The 19,322-nt window shown below is 44.8% G+C and overlaps 1 protein-coding gene across 2 annotated transcripts in view; it reads right to left on the reverse strand.

Moving 5' to 3' along the window:
* Positions 1-19,322, reverse strand: part of LOC105473217 (DNA damage inducible 1 homolog 2) — a 54,197-nt gene that overhangs the window by 22,532 nt on the left and 12,343 nt on the right. For both annotated transcript variants that reach the window (XM_071100214.1, XM_011726884.3), the window contains exons 3-6: positions 17,561-17,797; positions 14,274-14,400; positions 9,038-9,165; positions 3,678-3,806 (exon numbers count right to left, since the gene is read on the reverse strand). In XM_071100214.1, coding sequence (XP_070956315.1) covers positions 3,678-3,806; positions 9,038-9,165; positions 14,274-14,400; positions 17,561-17,797 — 621 coding nt within the window. The remainder of the gene's footprint in view (positions 1-3,677; positions 3,807-9,037; positions 9,166-14,273; positions 14,401-17,560; positions 17,798-19,322) is intronic.

A 19,322-nucleotide genomic window follows, 5' to 3' on the forward strand; every position in this document is an offset into this window, starting at 1 on the left:
GAGCAGAATATAAAATTTTAAACATGAAATAAATCACTTTTTTTTTTTTTTTGCGACAGAGTCTCGCTGTCTCCCAGGCTAGAGTGCAGTGGCGCGATCTCGGCTCACTGCAAGCTCCGCCTCCCGGGTTCACGCCATTCTCCTGCCTCAGCCTCCCGAGTAGCTGGGACTACAGGCACCTGCCACCGTGCCCGGCTAATTTTTTGTATTTTTAGTAGAGATGGGGTATCACCATGTTAGCCAGGATGGTCTCGATCTCCTGACCTCGTGATCCGCCCACCTCAGCCTCCCAAAGTGGTGGGATTACAGGTGTGAGCCACACCACGCCTGGCCGAAATAATCACCTTTTATAAGATAAAAAAATGCACAGAAAAAAGACCAGAAGGAGATATGCCCAAATGATACCGGTGGTTGATTCTCACTACAGGAATTTAAGGAATGTTTTTTACCTTCATCTCACATTTCTATACTTTTGAAGTTCTCTATAGCAAGCATCTATTAAACAGATAATGAAACAAGAAAATAAAAAGAATTCTGATTAGAGATGAAGGACTGAACACACGCATTTATCTACATTTACGTCTAAAACATTACAAAAAGGGTTTCTGGGTTGTGTCTAAGGCACATTTTTTTTTTTTTTTTTTGAGATGGAGTTTCACTCTTGTTGCCCAGGCTGGAGTGAAATGGAATGATCTCAGCTCACTGCAACCTCCGCCTCCCAGGTTCAAGTGATTCTCCTGCCTCAGCCTCCTGAGTAGCTGGGATTACAGGCACCCGCCACCACGCTGGGCTAATTTTTGTATTTTTAGTAGAGACGGGGTTTCACCATGTTGGTCAGGCTGTCTCGAACTCCTGACCTCAGGTGATCCACCCACCTCAGCGTCCCAAAGTGCTGGGATTACAGGCATGAGCCACTGCGCTCAGCACTAAGGCGTAACTTTTTAAGGCCAAATATAATAGTAGAGACCATAGGAACAAAATTTTAGAGCTAAAAAGCAGATGACAGTGAGGAAAACTGAGCAGCAACCCAACTGACATTACAGAACTCCTATGGGGCATAGGAACTGGTCACAAATACCTCTGCAGATAGGAGGAGAGATGGGCCCAAAGCAGCAAGGCTGGCGGGAAGGCTGCAGAGGCAGTTAGCCCTTGGGGTGTCCCTCCTGCACTCTGCTAGGCCAGGAGACCCTTCACCCCAGTAGCAGACTAGAGCCTTATTTTCTGGAGAGGGTGAAACAGAGGCACTCTTTTTTTTTTTTTTTTTTTTTTTTTTTTTTTTGAGACGGAGTCTCGCTCTGTCGCCCAGGCTGGAGTGCAGTGGCGTGATCTCGGCTCACTGCAAGCTCCACCTCCCGGGTTCACGCCATTCTCCCGCCTCAGCCTCCGAGTAGCTGGGACTACAGGCGCCCGCCACCACGCCCGGCCAGTTTTCTGTATTTTTAGTAGAGACGGGGTTTCACCATGTTAGCCAGGATGGTCTCGATCTCCTGACCTCGTGATCCACCCGCCTCGGCCTCCCAAAGTGCTGGGATTACAGGCTTGAGCCACCGCGCCCGAAACAAAGGCACTCTTAACAGAGGTGAGCATGGAGGGAGACAGGGACAGAACAAGTATCTAACTGAAAACCAGGGGAAATAAATAAAATCCAACTGAGATGCCAGCCTTTCTCTTCCTCCCAACTTCTAGACCCATCCTACAGTGAAGGCCACAAGGGCCATGGCTGTCTACCCAGGTCATTTTCCAAACAAGCCTTTTGGTGGCCCACTCCTTTTTTTTTGTTTTTTTTTTGAGACAAGGTTTCATTGTCACCCAAGCTGGAGTACGGTAGTATGAACACAGCTCACTGCAGCATCTATCTCCCTGGCTCAAGCAATACTCCTGCCTTAGCCTCTCGAGCAGCTGGGACTACTGGCACTTTCCACCACACCCGGCTATTTAACAAAAATTTTTGTAGAGACGAGTTATCCCTTTGTTGTCCAGGCTGGTCTCAAATTCCTGGCCTCAAGTCATCACCCCACATAAGCCTCCTAAAGCACTGGGATTGTAGGTGTGAGCCATCGCAGCCAGCCAGTGGCCCACTCTTCAATGTGAGCTGATGCCAAGGATCACAAGACATTTATGAAAACCATATAAAGTAAAACACAAACAAATACAAAATGCAACACAAAGGCTGGAAGACAAAGTTGAAGAAATCCCACAGAAAAACAAAAAAGAAGAAAACTAGAGGACAAGACCAGGATAGATTATCCTATGTGAATAACAGACATTCCGGAGGGGAGAAAATCATCGTCAAAATCATTTAGAGAAAGTCCCCAGAACGGAGGGATGTGAGCATCTAGACTATACAGGTTACCAAGTACCTAGTACAGTATATGAGAAGAGATCCACACCCAAGCATCCATTGTGGAAATTCAAAACGCTGAGGTCAAAGGGAAGATCTATAAGCTTCAAAGGAGAAAAACAAGGCTGGGCACGGTGGCTCAAGCCATAATCCCAGCCCTTCGGGAGGCCTGGTGGGCGGATCGATCACTTGACGACAGGAATTTGAGAGAGATCATCCTGGCCAATATGGCGAGAACACAAAAATTAGCTAGGTGTGGTGGTGCACGCCTGTGATCCCAGCTACTCAGGGAGGCTGAGTCAGGAGGATCGCTTGAACTCGGGAGGTGGACGTTGCAGTGAGCCGAGATCGCGCCACTGCACTCCAGCCTGGGCGACAGAACAAAGACTGTTTCAAAAAAACAGAAAAGAAAAAGAAAGTTTTCACATAAAGGATCAAGAATCGGAACAGAATCCACCCTCACTACAGCAACACTGACAGTGAAAAGGTTAAGGGGCAATGCCTCAAAATTGTGAAGGAAAATGATTTCCAACCTAGGCAGACGAGTAGAAGGTAGAGAAAAAAGACACGTCTGATACTTAGTCTCAATTTACTGCCACACACCTCTTCTAAGAAAGTTACTGGAAGATGCGCTCCAATAAACTGAGGAGCAGATAAAAAAGAGGAAGACAAGGGATTCATGTAATCCAACACAAGACAGAGGAGAAAGGAATCTGCAGGACTCAGTCAAGTCAAATTCCAAAACAACAGCTCTGAAGCAGGCCTGAAACTGCCGGTCCAGGCTCAAGAAGTGTCTTTGACAGGATGAAATGTACAGGCTATTGGGTGTGTTTGAATCAATTTAAAGGAGATTTACATAATTAGGAAATGTCTAGGATGAATACTACGCAAGAAACCAAGTGAGAAAAACAGGACAATTATTAATTCTAAGAGAAAATAATACTAGCCACGAAAGAAAAGCAATCACATTCAATTAGATGGCTCAGCTCTCAAACACAGTCATACAAGTAAACAGCAAAATAAACATGTTATTTAGAAATATGCAGGTAAGTATCAAAATAAATCAGCTAAAATAATGGAAAGGGATTAGCTTTTCAGGAAATAGAAACGTAGAAGAGACTAGTTTTTTTGTAACCAGCAGAAACACATAACTTTGACAGAACACAGGATTTAAAACTTCTAGAAATTAGGCTTGCTGGCTCAGACATACCCACACAAAAGAAATTTAAAACAACAACAAAATAAGAACAAAAAACCCTCTAAAAACTTGAAAATCTACTACCCAACCTACAAATAGCCTACAGAAAGACAGCAAGCCCCAGTGCCTTTTGCTCACCTAGATGTACCCTTCCAATAATCTTCTGGGTGCCCACTCCTTTGGCAATCCCTGCCCACCGACGATCCACCAGTCTCATTATATTACACCTTTCTGCACAAGCTTGGCTCATAATAGTCATCTGGGCACCTGGAGAAGTAGAGAAACATCAGACAATAAAAACAAATCCACTTTGTGAGAAGACTCAAAATATAGCACTAATTAATAATAAAACAAAAACCAAGTACACCCCAAGGCTTTTCTCTCTACAAAATCATTTCTACCTAGCAAGTGTCCAGGCCTGCCTCATCAACTTTCAGTTCTACTCTGTAATCTGAAACACTATATAAAATTTGACATTGAGCGAAGAATATGTTGTAGCAATATAATAATTAAATGACATTTTAAAACTTTACCAGTAGAAAGCAATGATGTCCCGTGTCTACAGATGGCAATGCTAAATTAGCAGTACTTTGCACTTTTTACCGAGTATCTTTAAGCCGTCGCCTCCTGGCTTCAAACGATTCTCCTGCCTCAGCCTCCTGAGTACCTGGGATTAACAAGCTTGTGCCATCACGTCCAGCTAATTTTTTTTTTTTTTTTTTTGAGATGGAGTCTCACTCTGTCACTCAGGCTGGAGTGCAGTGGCGCAGTCTCGGCTCACTGCAAGCTCTGCCTCCTGGGTGCACGCCATTTTCCTGCCTCAGCCTCCCGAGTACTGTCCGCTACCACGCCCGGCTAATTTTTTGTATTTTTAGTAGAGATGGGGTTTCACAGTGTTAGCCAGGATGGTCTCGATCTGACCTCATGATCCATCCGCCTCGGCCTCCCAAAGGGCTGAGATTACAGGCATGAGCCACCGTGCCCGACACGTCCAGCTAATTTTTGTATTTTTAGTAGGGACGGGGTTTCACCACTTTGGCCAGGCTGGTCTGGAACTCCTCACCACAAGTGATCTGCCCACCTCAGCCTCCCAAAGTGTTGGGATTACAGGTGTGAGCCACGGTGTCCGGCCCTATCAAGTTGTTTTTATATCAAACTTTGGGCTGGGTGTAGTGGCTCACGCCTGCAATCGTACTTTAGGAGGCCAAGACAGGAGGATCACCTCCAAGGAGTGGGAAACCAGCTTGAGCAACATAGTAATATCCCATCTCACTATGTAAGCAAGTAAGTACATTATTTACTACTTTATCTGCTCAAAAAATAAAATTAAAAACAAAAACCTCACACTGGGACACTATAGTCTACTATTAATAAATCATGCAGTCTCCCAAAATTTAGAAGTGGACTTCCATACTCTGCTCCAACAATTAGACTCTCTTCCCTTTAAATAGGAGGGCACTTAGGCTATTTTCTCTCCCAGAAACACATACTCGGCGGGTCGGCCTATGTAGAAGACAGTCGCTTCTATAATATTTACTGTCCTAATTTCTCCCTGAAACTCTAATTCTACATTCTTGTGCACTGGACATTTCTGTCAAAGCCAACAGGCATAAAACTCCTTCTCCCCAAATAATTCCCACTTTGGATTTCTCTGTCTTTGCCGATGGGATTATTTTCTCACAGCCATAAAACCTGTGCATTATTCACTTTTGACTCTTCTAGTCTTCTTTCTTCTCTCAAACCTGTAAATAAGGTCTATGCAATTTCTGATGCCCTTTTTTCGTCTTTTTTTCGAGACGGAGTCTCGCTCTGTCACCCAGGCTGGAGTGCAGTGGTGCGATCTCGATCTCGGCTCACTGCAATCTCTGCCTCCTGGGTTCGCGCCATTCTCCTGCCTCAGCCTCCCGAAGAGCTGAGACTACAGGTGCCTGCCACCAAGCCCGGCTAATTTTTTGTATTTTTAGTAGAGACGAGGTTTCACCGTGTTAGCCAAGATGGTCTCGATCTCCTGACCTCCCGCCTCCGCCTTCCAAAGTGCTGGGATTACAGGCGTGAGCCACTGCGCCCAGCCGAGTTTTACTCTTGTTGCCCAGGCTGGACTGCAATGGCACAATCTTGGTTCACTGCAAGCTCCACCTCCCACGTTCAAGCGATTCTCCTGCCTCAGCCTCCCAAGTAGCTGGGATTATAGGCAAGTGCCACCACGCCCGGCTAATTTTTGTATTTTTAGTAGAGACGGGGCTTCACTGTGTTGGCCAGACTGGTCTCGAACTCCTGACCTCAGGTGATCCACCCGCTTTGGCCTCCCAAAGTTCTGGGATTACAGGCGTGAGCCACCACGCCTGTCCTGATGCTCTTTCTTCTAACCATAGCGATCAGCCTGGCTCACCCTGCCATTCTCTTGCAAGAGGACAATTGTTCTGGCTTCCAAACCACTCCGTGGATGCGTAAAGAAAGGAAATTGTTGTGACCCATAGGGGTACAGAATTCTCCAGATCTGTATCTACCTTTAGTTTTCCTAAAATACCACTTTTTTTTTTTTTTTGGAAACACAGTCTTGCTCTGTTACCCAGGCTGGAGTGCAGTACAGTGGTGTAATCTCAGCACAATGCAACCTCTGCCTCCTGGGTTCAAGTGATTCTGCTGCCTCAGCCTCCTAAGCAGTAGGATTACAGGCGTGCCACCATCATGCCTGGCTGATTTTGTATTTTTAGTAGAGATGGGGTTTCACCATGTTGGCCAGGCTGGTCTTGAACTCCTGACCTCAAGTGATCTACCCGCCTCCCAAAGTGCTGGGATTACAGGTTTGAGCCACTGCACTGGGCCAACAGTACCATTTTCAAATCACTTACTTCTTCATCTGCTTAGAAGTCCTCAATGGTTTCCACTCCTTATGAGATTAGTTTCAAACTACCATCACCACAGCTTCAGATCCTTACATTCTAACTACTCTAAACCCTCTGCTTCAGCAGGAGGAATATGAATGTCGCCTTTACCATTCACTCACTGTGATCCTCCAGTAAAATACTCCCTCTCTCCTGCTTTTTTTTCTGAATTCCACCGATGCTTCAAGATCCAGCTCAAGACCCACTTCCTCCTCAACTGACTGCCCTTTTGCAATGACTTTGCCTCTCACTCAATTCCAACACTTCTGCTCATATTACTCACAGGTACCCTACACTTTATAAGAAATAAAAGTTCTTGGTATTTGAGAAAGGTTAGATTTTAAAAGGCCCAGAAATAATGAAGGAAAAGGGAATTTGGAAAGGCAGCTCTCTCTTTTTCTTCCTCCTTTTTAACTTTAATCTACAAAAGCAAGTTATTAAAGTAAGCAACCCAGGGTGAGAAGGGCCCCTTTCACTGCTCTCCTGCATTTTCCAAAGCCTCAGCTCGAACGCTGTCTTTTGGAAAGACTCTCCTGAACGCCTCGGTCAGAGTGAGAAAGTGGTCTCTATAGCCATCCAACATTCACCTGAGTTTTGCACAGTGGTTGAGATTTCTGGCATCAAGGGGACCTGGGGTTGAATCCAAAGCCCACCACTCACGAACTCTGTATACCTGGAAGCGTGACTTGATCTTCTCTATATCTAAGTTTCCTTATGGATAAGATAGGAACTATAGTAGAACAAAGTACATAGAGCTGTTCTGAGGATGAAATAAAATTGAGTAAGATGATTACATTGAGCACCTAGCATGGTGCTTGGCACACAATAAGGAATCAATACACACTGAGTATTCTATTAGCATCTCCTATGTATTTGTCTTTCACTCTCACAGGGGCCCTCTGAGGCTCCAGCCACTAAGTCTTATCACGAAGCACTCAGCACAAGGCCCTACACACAACAGACATTTTTAAAACGGAATAATCAGTAAATTTACTTCTCCCAGGAATGTATCTCAAGATACAAACTTCTTTTTTTTTTTTTTTTCCCCCTGAAGGCTGGGTCTCACTTACCCAGGCTGGGGCACAGTGGCACGATCACAGCTCACTGCAGCCCTGAACTCTGCAGTCACCACAGGCTCCAACGTTCACCTGAAGTAGCTGGGACTACAGGTATGCACCACCACACCCGGCTAATTTTTGTATTTTTTGTAAAGGCGAGGTTTCCCCATGTTGCCCAGGCTGGTCTCAAAACTCCTGGGCTCAAGCAATTCACGCATCTCACCCTCCCAAAATTACAGGTATGAGCCACTACACCCAGTCTCAAGGTACAAACTCTTAATGAGAGTTGAGGTCAGGAGCTCCCTATCAGCCTGCACAATTCAGGGGAATTCTCTCTACAAAAAGTTAAAAAAATCAGCCAGGTATGGTTGCACATGTCTGTAGTTCCAGCTACTTGGGAGGCTGAGGCTGGAGATCACTTGAGCCCAGGAGTTGGAGGCTGAAGTGAGCTGATCGCACCACTGCACTCTAGCCTGGGTGACACAGACTCTCTCTTTAAAAAATGAGAGAGAGAAAGCTGAAACCCAGCATGTGCTCAGGAATGCGTAGATGAACAAATGAAAGAAAATACTTTCTTTCTTTTTACATAGAAATACATAGCCAAGGAGGAAAATATTATTTGAGCAGGGGATTTTTCTACTCTAGGAACTCACTTTTCTTACAGTCTTGAGTGAGACACCCAGAATTAAGATGCATGAGACCAGTCATACACCCACAAAATGCTGCATGGTGTAGTTTTACTAAAAAGCAAACAGTTGTTACTGACAGAAAAGGTGCCAACTAGTATGTAAATTACCTGGACCCTCAAGCAGAAGAATCCCTGTCTCCTTACCTGGTTAAGTTCTTTAAGGGTAAGAACCACACCCAGATACCCTTACACTCCTCCCAAATCTTGGCAAAGTGTTGGTGCACAGGCTAGGCTGAAATGTGTTTGATTACACCCTACACAGCTCCTTTTATAGCTCCTTCTTCTAAACCTATGTATTCCCAATTTTTTACAGAAATATCCAAGAAATTCAGGATGCTAGACAAGGGGAGCTAGGAAGATAAAGGAGACATCACAAAATACAAAACTGGTTAAGAAATGATTAAAGAAAGAAACCTAATACCAACAGAATGCCTGGCAAGTGAAACAGTAAGTCCCAGGCTGGTGAGTTAGGCTGGTGAGTTAGCAGCCTAAAGAACTACAGCCATCTGGGCAGGGCGTGGTGGATCACCTGAGGTCAGGAGTTCAAGACCAGGCTGACCAACATGGTGAAACCTCATCTCGACCAAAAATATAAAAATTAGCCGGGTGCTGTGGTAGGCGCCTGTAATCCCAGCTACTCGGGAGGCTGAGGCTGGAGAATTCGCTTGAACCCAGGAGACAGAGGTTGCAGTGAGCCAAGATCGCGCCACTGCACTTCAGCCTGGGTAACAGAGCAAGACCCCATCTCAAAAAAAAAAAAAAAACAAAAAACTACAGCCATCTGAACAGATGCTTGAGCCTCCCCTTCTCCCATGTCAGGTAAGGATGTTGGAGGGGAGACCAAGAAATAAAAGACAGAGACGTCACCTGAGTCAACAAAGGCTTTCACAGGATGTCCATTCACTTTGCAGTTAATATAAAGCATCACTACTTGGCCAAAACTTTCCGGAGCCTCTTCCATAGCTATTGTCATGTTTTCCTCAATGTTCTGTTGCCTGTAACAGAACAAGACCAGGGACACTGAAAACATTAATTCCATGGAGAGAAATCAGTTTCAAAGTCACAATATTAAAAAACAGATTTGTACATATCTTTTGCCCCAAGCACAGCAGCCGAGTCATAGAAAAACTGGTGCTATATGGGGCAAGAGATCATTTCCTAGGAGGCAGTAAGATAAACAGCTGGCAGAAAATCTAAAGGCATAAAAATTACCCTATGTAAAACACTGAGCTGCTTTTATATATTCAGAAATAAGAAACTGGAGAGCAAGGGTCACAACCTCATTTTTCTGGCAGAATGTTAGAACTCTGGGAATGTTCCAATTTTAACTGAGGATTTATTGGGTATCTGAATACATTTCCTAAGCCCAGAACATTACAAAAAGTTCGCAAACAGAAAACACAAATATTTCAACTTCTTGTGCTGCTTTATCTGCAGGACTGGGTTTTCTAATCTGTATACTGAGGATAATTGTTACCTACGTTGCTGAGAGGTACAAAGCATCTAGTATACAGTGCTCATATAACAGCTTATGCTACAAAAAAACTGCATCCATCGCTTAAAACTACATGTGTTTCATAGTTCATTTGATCCATGAAACGATAGGTTTAAAAATTCAACATGCTGGCTAGGCACAGTGGCTCACGCCTGTAATCCCAACACTTTGGGAGGCCAAGACGGGTGGATCACCTGAGGTCAGGAGTTCAATACCAGCCTGGCTTACATGGTGAAACCCCATCTCTACTAAATATACAAAAATTAGTTGGGCGTGGTGGCAGGCGCCTGTAATCCCAGCAACTCAGGAAGCTGAGGCAGTAGAACCACTTGAACCTGGGAGGCGGAGGTTGCAGTGAGCCGAGATCGTGCCACTACACTCCAGCCTGGGTGACAGAGTGAGACACCATCTCAAAAAAAAAAAAAAAAAAAAAAAAAATCAACATGCCAGGTGCAGTGGCTCACACCTGTAGTTCCAGCACTTTGGAAGGCCAAAGTAGGTGGATCCCTTGAGCTCAGGAGTTTGAGCTCGAGTTTCAGACCAGCCTGGGCAACACAGTGAAACCCCATCTTTCCCCACCAAAAGGAAAAAAAAAAAACAAAAAAATAAACACAACTCTAATTCTTACATGAGAAAAACAACAAAAGGGAGTTATTGCTTACTTCAACATCTCATGTTTATTCCCAATTTTTTTCTACTCCCTTAAAACAGCATGAATCAATCTCCTTTTAAAAACATTATCAAATACTACCAACATTAATGGAAACTAGGTTAGAGGCTGGGCAACTTACCTGAAGACTGAGACACTAACAGAACAGGTTCTAAGATTCGGGATAAACTACACTGTAAATTCAGGGTTGGTAAATCATAGTCTGCTGTTTAGGCAAAAAAAGTTTTATGGAAACACAGTAGTATCATGCATTTACATACTGTCCTATTATCTATGGCTGCTTTCACATGGCAGTGGTGGAGTTGAACATGAGCAACACAGATTGTATGGTCTGGTCTGCAAAGACTAAAATACTTACTATCTGCCCATTTGTAGAAAGTCCACTAAAGCCAGGCACTGCTGTGTGCCTATAATCCCAGCACTATGGGAGGCCAAGGCAGGAGGATCACTCGAGGCCAGGAGTTTGACACCAGCCTGGGCAACACAGTGAGACCCTATCACTAAAATTAGCTGGGCGTGGTAGCACAAGCCTGTAGTCCCAGCTATTCAGGAGACTGAGGCAAGAGATTGCTTGGGCCTGGGAGGCTGAGGCTGCAGTGAGCTATGATGGTACCACTGCATTCCAGCCTAGACGACAGAGCAAGACACGGCCCCCCCCTTTTTTTTTTTTTGCCCTGTTTTATGGTGCTGACCCTGTCTCTTAAACAAACAAACAAAAAATAAACCTCAGGCCAAGCATTATAGGTGGCTCACACCTATAATCCAAGCACTCTGGGAGTTGGACAGATCACTCGAGCCCAGGACTTTAAGACATGACTGGGCAACATGGTGAAACCTCGTCTCTACAAAATACAAGAAAAATTAGCCAGATGTGGTGGTGTGCCTATAGACCCAGCTACTCGGGAGGTTGATGGGGGAAGATCACCTGAGTCCGAGAAGTTGAGGCTAGGAGCCATGATCGTACCACTGCACTGCAGTCTAGATGTCAGAGGCCCAAATAAACAAAACTCTGCTGACTCTGGCTCTAACTATAGTTTCTGCCCTTTTCATAATAATCATCGAGCTCAAGTGAACTGATGGCTTTATCAGCCATTTTGCAACAAAATTTAAACTCAGAAAGTCAAAGGCACCTTCCTTTAGGCAAATATGAAAGCTATCGAACCTCGGTGTTCACGTACCCTGTGTAATCACTAGTGTAACAAGCCAAATGAAACTTTAACAGACATTTGATATAATTACACAGGTTTTATGCTATTGCACATTATTAAACACAGAAATAACCTAAAATTAATTGTATACTTCATCTTGCATGGACTCCAACCCAAATGAGTTTCAACAAAAAATCCTCTGCAATAACACCAGCTACTTTGGCTTTTCTGGGGTCCATATGTAGAGAGTCTCTTCAGAGGTACAAGGTTTTCACCTTTCAAAGAGTAAATGTGGTCAGGTGCAATGGCTCACACCTGTAATCCCAGCACATTGGCAGGATGAGGAGGGCGAATCACCTGAGGTCAGGAGTTCGAGACCAGCCTGGCCATGATGGTGAAACCCCGTCTTTACTAAAAATACCAAAATAGCCTGGCGTGGTGGTGCATGCCTGTAATCCCACCTACTCAGAAGGCTGAGGCAGGAGAATCGCTTGAACCTGGGAGAAGGAGGTTGCAATGAGCTGAAATTGTGCCACTGCACTCAGGCCTGGGCGACAGAACAAGACTCCATCTTGAGCAGGGGGTGGGGAAGAGAACAGATGTGTTACCCCATTTCCTTCACTCAAGACCTAGAAAGAAACATGAGCCATATGGACACTATCTATTTCATTTCTCTTATTTTTTTGAGATGAAGTTTCATAATGACTTAGGGCTGTCAATTAATTCTAGTGTACAATTATATTTCTTTTTTTTTTCCCCTAAGATGGGGGTCTCACTCTCTTGCCCAGGTTGGAATGCAATCATAGCTTACTGCAGCCTCCAACTCCTGGGCTTGAGGGATCTTCCTGCCTCAGCCGCCTGAGTAGCTAGGACAGAAGGTGCATGCCACCACACCTGGCTAATTTATTTTATTTTTTGTAAAGACAGAGTCTCACTTTGCTGCCCAGGCTGGTCTCAAAACTCCTCGCTTCGAGCAAAGTGTTGGGATTATAGGCATGAGCCACCATGACTAGCCTGTATTTCTGATTTCAAATGTAGTAAGAAGAGTATGAGGCAGGGCATGGTGCTCACACTTGTAATCCCAGCACTTTGAGAGGCTGAGGTGGGAGATCAATTGAGGTCAGGAGTTTGAGACTAGCCTGGCCAACATGGCAAAACCTTGTCTCAAAAAAAAAAAAAAAAAGGCCAGGCGCGGTGGCTCAAGCCTGTAATCCCAGCACTTTCGGAGGCCGAGACGGGCGGATCACAAGGTCAGGAGATCGAGACCATCCTGGCTGACACGGTGAAACCCCGTCTCTACTTTAAAAAATACAAAAAACTAGCCGGGCGAGGTGGCGGCGCCTGTAGTCCCAGCTACTCGGGAGGCTGAGGCAGGAGAATGGCGTGAACCCGGGAGGCAGAGCTTGCAGTGAGCTGAGATCCGGCCACTGCACTCCAGCCTGGGCGGCAGAGCGAGACTCCGTCTCAAAAAAAAAAAAAAAAGAAAAGAAAAATGAAAAAGAAGAAGAAGGAAGGGCTAAGTGCTGTGGCTCATGTCTATAATCCCAGCACTTTGGGAGGCTGAGGCGCGTGGATTGCGTGAGCTCAGGAGTTCAAGACCAGCCTGGGCAAGATGGTGAAATCCTGTCTCTTCAAAAAATGAAAAAATTAGCTGGGCATGGTGGCGGATGCCTGTATTCCCAGCTATTTGGGAGGCTAAGGTAAGAGGAACACCTCAGTCTAGGGGAGGTCCAGGCTGCAATAAGCTGTTATTGTGCCAATGTACTCCAGCCTGGGTGACAGAGTGAGACCTTGTCTCAAAAAAAAAAAAAAAAGAAAAAAGATAAAAAGAATGAGAAGTTTAAAAAAGCATGATTTGATTTCTAAGTTGATAGTGTAATACAATGACCAAGTTAGGCTTCATTTAAGTAACCGAAATGACGACACAGTCCCTAAAAGGCTAAGTAGTCTAAGTGTAAGTATCATTGCTGTTATCCTCTTCTTAGTTATACTTTTTCACAATTAGCAAACAAAAACTGACTTGAGGTGGGAAAAGCAGCTGTCCTTTTTTTCAGAGAATGACTGAACAGAATCTTGCTTGTGACTATCAGTGTGACTGAGGCCAGAATGGCGTCACTGTCCTTGCCTGAGCTCCATGCCCAACAATTCTGATTCATCAGATTTGGGAGAAGAGCCCAAGCATCTGCATTTTTAAAAGCTTCTCATATGATTTTACTATAGCCCCAGGTGAGAACCACTGCATTACAGAAACTGAGGGCTGGAAACATGTCCAATATTCAGTTTATCCACTGAGGCCAGTACAAGAAATGCAGCAGGAAAACAGACTTAGGACTACCAATGTTCCATCAGCTCAGAGCCCTCTCTAATCCAATCATGTTTAAGCCCTGGATTTAGTCAGGACTTACACAATATGTCTAAAGAAAGAGGGTCAAATCAGCCCATGTAATATGCAACCAGCCTTGCGGTCTCACCAGAGGGTGGCTTCTGCTCAGTCTGGGGGTCATTTATCTAGAACTGTGTTATGATGCTCTGTCTGCTAGTCAGGGAGTCTTCCTTAAAATTTTAGAACAGAAAGTCATTAAACTCAGTACCTATATCTTTGTCATGTCGAATCGAAATGCGTAGAAAATGAAAGAGGAGAGACTAAACTAAAAGACTGAGGTTACTATCTCAACTGCAAAACAGAGAAGCTGCCTCCAAGCAGATGCCCAACTAATGTTAGATACCCTGCAGTTTGGGAAATCTGGAGTCTCTGAGTCTTGTTCTTTAGATGAACAGATCATTCATTACCTGATATCTTCTTCTATCTTTGCCTGAGCTTCAAGGTCAAAGGGATCAGCAGAAAACAGACGAATCCTTTCTTGCTCTCTCCGGGCTCGGTCCTGCTGCTGCTCCACCAGGACTCTAGAGAATTTCTCTACAAAAATAAGGGAGAAAAATCTTAAATACCGCTGTATTTTCAACCTTTATCAATACTTTCCCACACCAAACAATTTCTCAAACTACAACTGTAAGATGCAGAGAGGATGCCTAAAGCTTATTTGAAATGAGCAATTACATTTACTTTCTATTCTGAGTCAAGGCTATTTCGTCATTTAAATTCAGCATAAAGAAAGTATTTGTGGCTGGGTGTGGTAGCTCACACCTGTAATCTTGACACTTTGGGAGGCTGAGGTGGGAGGACCATTTGAGCCTAGGAGTTCGAGACCAGCCTGGGCAACATAGCAAGACCTTGTCTCTACAAAAAATATAAAAATTAGCCGAGCATGGTGGTGCATGCCTGTAGTCCCAGCTACTGTTGGGTGGGGGTTCAAGTGTGGGGGGATGGCTTGAGTCCAGGAGGTCGAGGCTGCAGTGAGCTGTGATGGCACCACACACTCCAGCCTGGGTGACATGGTGAGACCCTGTCTTAAAAAAAAAAAAAGTATTTGCAAAAATCTTTTATAAGAATGTTATCTATCATATTGTTTCTACTTAGAGGTAACAACTTTCCAATTTAAAACGGTGGGGAGTGATCATGTGGCAGATGAATGTCCCCACTCCTCCCCTCCCCGTTGCTCCCCATTGTCTTCATTGTCCTATTACCTAGAAACAAAATACAGCATTATATAATCTCCTTTTCCTCTTCTAGTTTCATTTCCTTTATAATATGCCCTGCCTTAAGCCAGATAAATTAAGTATAAACTATTGTTAGTCTACCTACATTTTGTGTGTTCTGATGAAATAATAGGCAGGAAAATTAGAGAAAACACTGCTTGCTACAAGATGTACATTACAACAAGAATCTATTTTGCAATTTGTCTCTTTTTTTGAGACGGAGTTTCAATCTTGTTGCCCAGGCCAGAGTGCAATGGCGCAATCTCGGCTCACTAGAACCTCCACCTCCCGAGTTCAAGTGATTCTCCTGCCTCAGCCTCCCAAGTAGCTGGGATTACAGGCGCCTGCCACCACGTCCAGCTAATTTTTTGTATTTTTAGTAGAGATGGGGTTTCACAATGTTGGCCAGGCTGGTGTTGAACTCCTGACCTCAGGTGATCCACCGTGCCCGGCCTATTTTGCAATGTCTTAAATGGTGGTACGTTTAAGTGTGCAAACTTAAATGCCTCATCATCACGGTCTTTGGTGATTAGACATACTGACATAAGAAATTAAAAGATATTGTGACAAGGTTTATCTGAACTACTAATGCACACAATACAGATGGATCTAAAAAGCAGTAAGTTGAGTGAAAAGTACTTTGGGAGGCCCAGACAGGTGGATCACGACGTTAGGAGTTTGGGACCAGTCTGGCCAACATGGTGGCCAGGAGTTTGGGACCAGTCTGGCCAACATGTATTATCTACTAATAATACAACAATTAGCTGGGTGTGGTGGTGTACGCCTGTAGTCCCAGGTACTTGGGAGGCTGAGGTGGGAGAATTGCTTGAACCCAGGAGGTGAAGGTTGCAGTGAGCAGAGATCGCACCACTGCACTACAGCCTCGGAGACAGAGTGAGACTCCCTCTCAAAAAAAAAAAAAAAAAAAAAAATGCCTAACACGAAAGAGCAGACACTCTATTATTCCATATACATGAAGACAGGCGAAACTAAACTGTAAGATTATCAAAACAGTAGTAACCTATAAGGAGAGGAAACTGACTAGCAAGGAACATAGTGGAACTTTCCGGAGTGAGAGAAATGTCCTGTGTCTTGATTGGGCTTACAGGAGTTTGTCAAAACTCAAGGAATTGTATATTTAAAATCTACGTATTTCACTGTAAGGTAAAGATTGCCAATTTAAAGACAGTCAATTGAGGAATGAGTCATTAAGTGTCTGTTATGTTTTTAGACTTAACCCAATTTAACTCATAAATCCAAGAGTAAAATGAGAGCAATTTACAGAGAAAACTCGATTCATAAAGATGGCTAAAAGTTGGCTGAGTGCGACAGCTCATGCCTGTAATCCCAGCACTCTGGGAGGCCAAGGCAGGCAGGCTGCTTGAGCCCAAGAATTTGAAACCAGCCTGGACAATATGGCAAAACTCCATCTCTACAAAAAAATACAAAAAATAACTTGCAGTACACTGAGGTTAAGGTGATTTCATTTTGCCATACAGGGCACTGAACCTGTTTCCTGTAACTAAAAAAAAAATGCCAGCTGGCATCAGCTGGCTTGTTGGTGCTCTTTAATTGAAGATCTAACAGGTTAAAATATCAGTACCGGCCGGGCACGGTGGCTTACGCCTGTAATCTCAGCACTTTGAGAGGCTGAGGCAGGCGGATCACGAGGTCAGGAGATCGAGACCATCCTGGCTAACACGGTGAAACCCCATCTCTACTAAAAACAAAAAATTGGCCCAGGCGTGGCGGCAGGCACCTGTAGTTCCAGCTACTCAGGAGGCTGAGGCGGGAGAATGGTGTGAACCTGGGAGGCAGATCTGGCAGTGAGCCAAGACTGCGCCACTGCACTCCAGCCTGGGTAACAGAGCAAGACTCCATCTCAAAAAAAAAAAAAAAAAATGGCCGGGCGCGGTGGCTCAAGCCTGTAATCCCAGCACTTTGGGAGGCCGAGATGGGTGGATCACGAGGTCAGGAGATAGAGACCATCCTGGCTAACACGGTGAAACCCCGTCTCTACTAAAAAATACAAAAAACTAGCCGGGCGAGGTGGCGGGCGCCTGTAGTCCCAGCTACTCGGGAGGATGAGGCAGGAGAATGGCGTAAACCCCGGAGGCGGAGCTTGCAGTGAGCTGAGATCCGGCCACTGCACTCCAGCCCGGGCGACACAGCGAGACTCCGTCTCAAAAAAAAAAAAAAAAAAAAAAAATCAGTACCTAGGTTATGCGCTGCCAAAACAATGAGGAAAACAAAAAGTAAACCGAGGGGGGTGGCCTAGATGGATTTCACTCCGAAAACTCTATTGCTGATTCCAATTAACTCAGCCTTTGACTTTAGCACTAATCTACCTCTCACAGAGAAAAAACTGGTATGTTCAATAAATCATTTGACACAGTGTTGCTTGAATCTCTTCACATTTGCTATGACACAGCTTCTTCACCTCAGGCCAGCCTAACAGCCTTCCAAATTTATAAGCTTACCAAGGTCTCCACTGAGCAGAGCTTCTGCCAGGGGTGGATTGCGTTCCTTCAGCAAGGACAGCTCATGCGGGTTGGCCAGCAACATACCTCGGAGCAAGGCTGGATTGTCCAAGCCCTGAGGAGATGAAGTTATTTCTCCAGGAGATGAGTGGGACTGCTGTGTTCCTGGTGGCTGGCGCTGCCGGGGACTTGATGTGCCAGGCACAGCTATACTACTGAAATCTATTCGGGGTAAGTCTGTTGGGGAAAATCAATTCAGTTTACTCAAATTACTCTACAAAAACAAGCACTTGAAGGAAACAGCAGAACACTTGCTCATACATGGTACATGATAACAGCAAAGGTAACTGTAGACTTTACCCTTGTTCTTTCTCATGTTGACTCTGAATATGAAGACTGCAGGCTGAGAGTGAATCAATAGGAAAGAAGAAAAATAAGGGGAAGGTGACAGTAGTAACCCCAAATTTTTAGCTTATAAAATATCTCACAATAGACATCAGGTTTTTAATTTATGTTTTTAAATAATTAAAGCCGCCGGGTGCGGGGGCTCACACCTGTAATCCCAGCACTTTGGGAGGCCAAGGCAGCTGGATCACCTGAGGTCAGAAGTTCCAGACCAGCCTGGTCAACATGGTGAAACCCCATCTCTACTAAATATACAAAAATTAGCCGGGGGTGGTGGCAGTCGTCTGTAATCCCAGCTACTTGGGAGGCTGAGGCAGGAGAATCGTTTCAACCCGGGAGGCGGAGGTTGCAGTGAGCCAAGATCGTGTCATTGCACTCCAGCCCAGGCGACAAGAATGAAACTTTGCCGGGCGCGGTGGCTCAAGCCCGTAATCCCAGCACTTTGGGAGGCCGAGACAGGCGGATCACGAGGTGAGGAGACCGAGACCATCCTGGCTAACACGGTGAAACCCCGTCTCTACTAAAAAATACAAAAAACTAGCCGGGCGAGGTGGTGGGCGCCTATAGTCCCAGCTACTCAGGAGGCTGAGGCAGGAGAATGGCGTAAACCCGGCAGGCGGAGCTTGTAGTGAGCTGAGATCTGGCCACTGCACTCCAGGCTGGGCGACAGAGTGAGATTCTGTCTCAAAAAAAAAAAAAAAAAAAAAAGAAGAAGAATGAAACTTTGTTTCAAAAAAAAAAAAATTAAAGCTAGTTTCAATAAATATAATTGCATAAGTCTGGATGTTGTTCTTGAGAAAAATCCTACTCTGGTCTGACATATGGTTCAAACAGCCTTGGTGCTTGGATTAAAGAATTTTTTGTTTTTTTTTTTTTTTTTTTGAGACAGAGTCTTGCCTTATTGCCCAGGCTGGAGTGCAACGGCGCGATCTTGCCTCACTGCAACCTCTGCCTCCTGGGTTCAAGTGATTCTTCTGCCTCAGCCTCCTGAGTAACTGCGATTACAGGCGTCTGCCACTAAGCCCACCTAATTTTTTGTATTTTTAGTAGAGATGGGATTTTACCATGTTGGCCAGGCTGGTCTCGAACTCCTGACCTCAGTTGATCCACCCACCTCAGGCTCCCAAAGTGCTGGGATTATAAGAGTGAGCCACCCTGCCCAGCCGGATCAAAGGATATTATATATATCAAGTGAGCAGCATAAATATTAGATGCTAAATTCTGCAAGTCAGTGCTAAACGTATTGGCTCAGGGAAGTTCTTAATAGTTCTCTGAATTTATACTTTCATCTGTGCATCTCTGCTAACTCTTCTCATGCCCCTGGGGGGCTAAACAGTGTCATCATTTTATAGAAAAG

This window comes from Macaca nemestrina, chromosome 1 (assembly GCF_043159975.1).
Source record: "Macaca nemestrina isolate mMacNem1 chromosome 1, mMacNem.hap1, whole genome shotgun sequence".
NCBI classification, from domain to species: domain Eukaryota; kingdom Metazoa; phylum Chordata; class Mammalia; order Primates; family Cercopithecidae; genus Macaca; species Macaca nemestrina.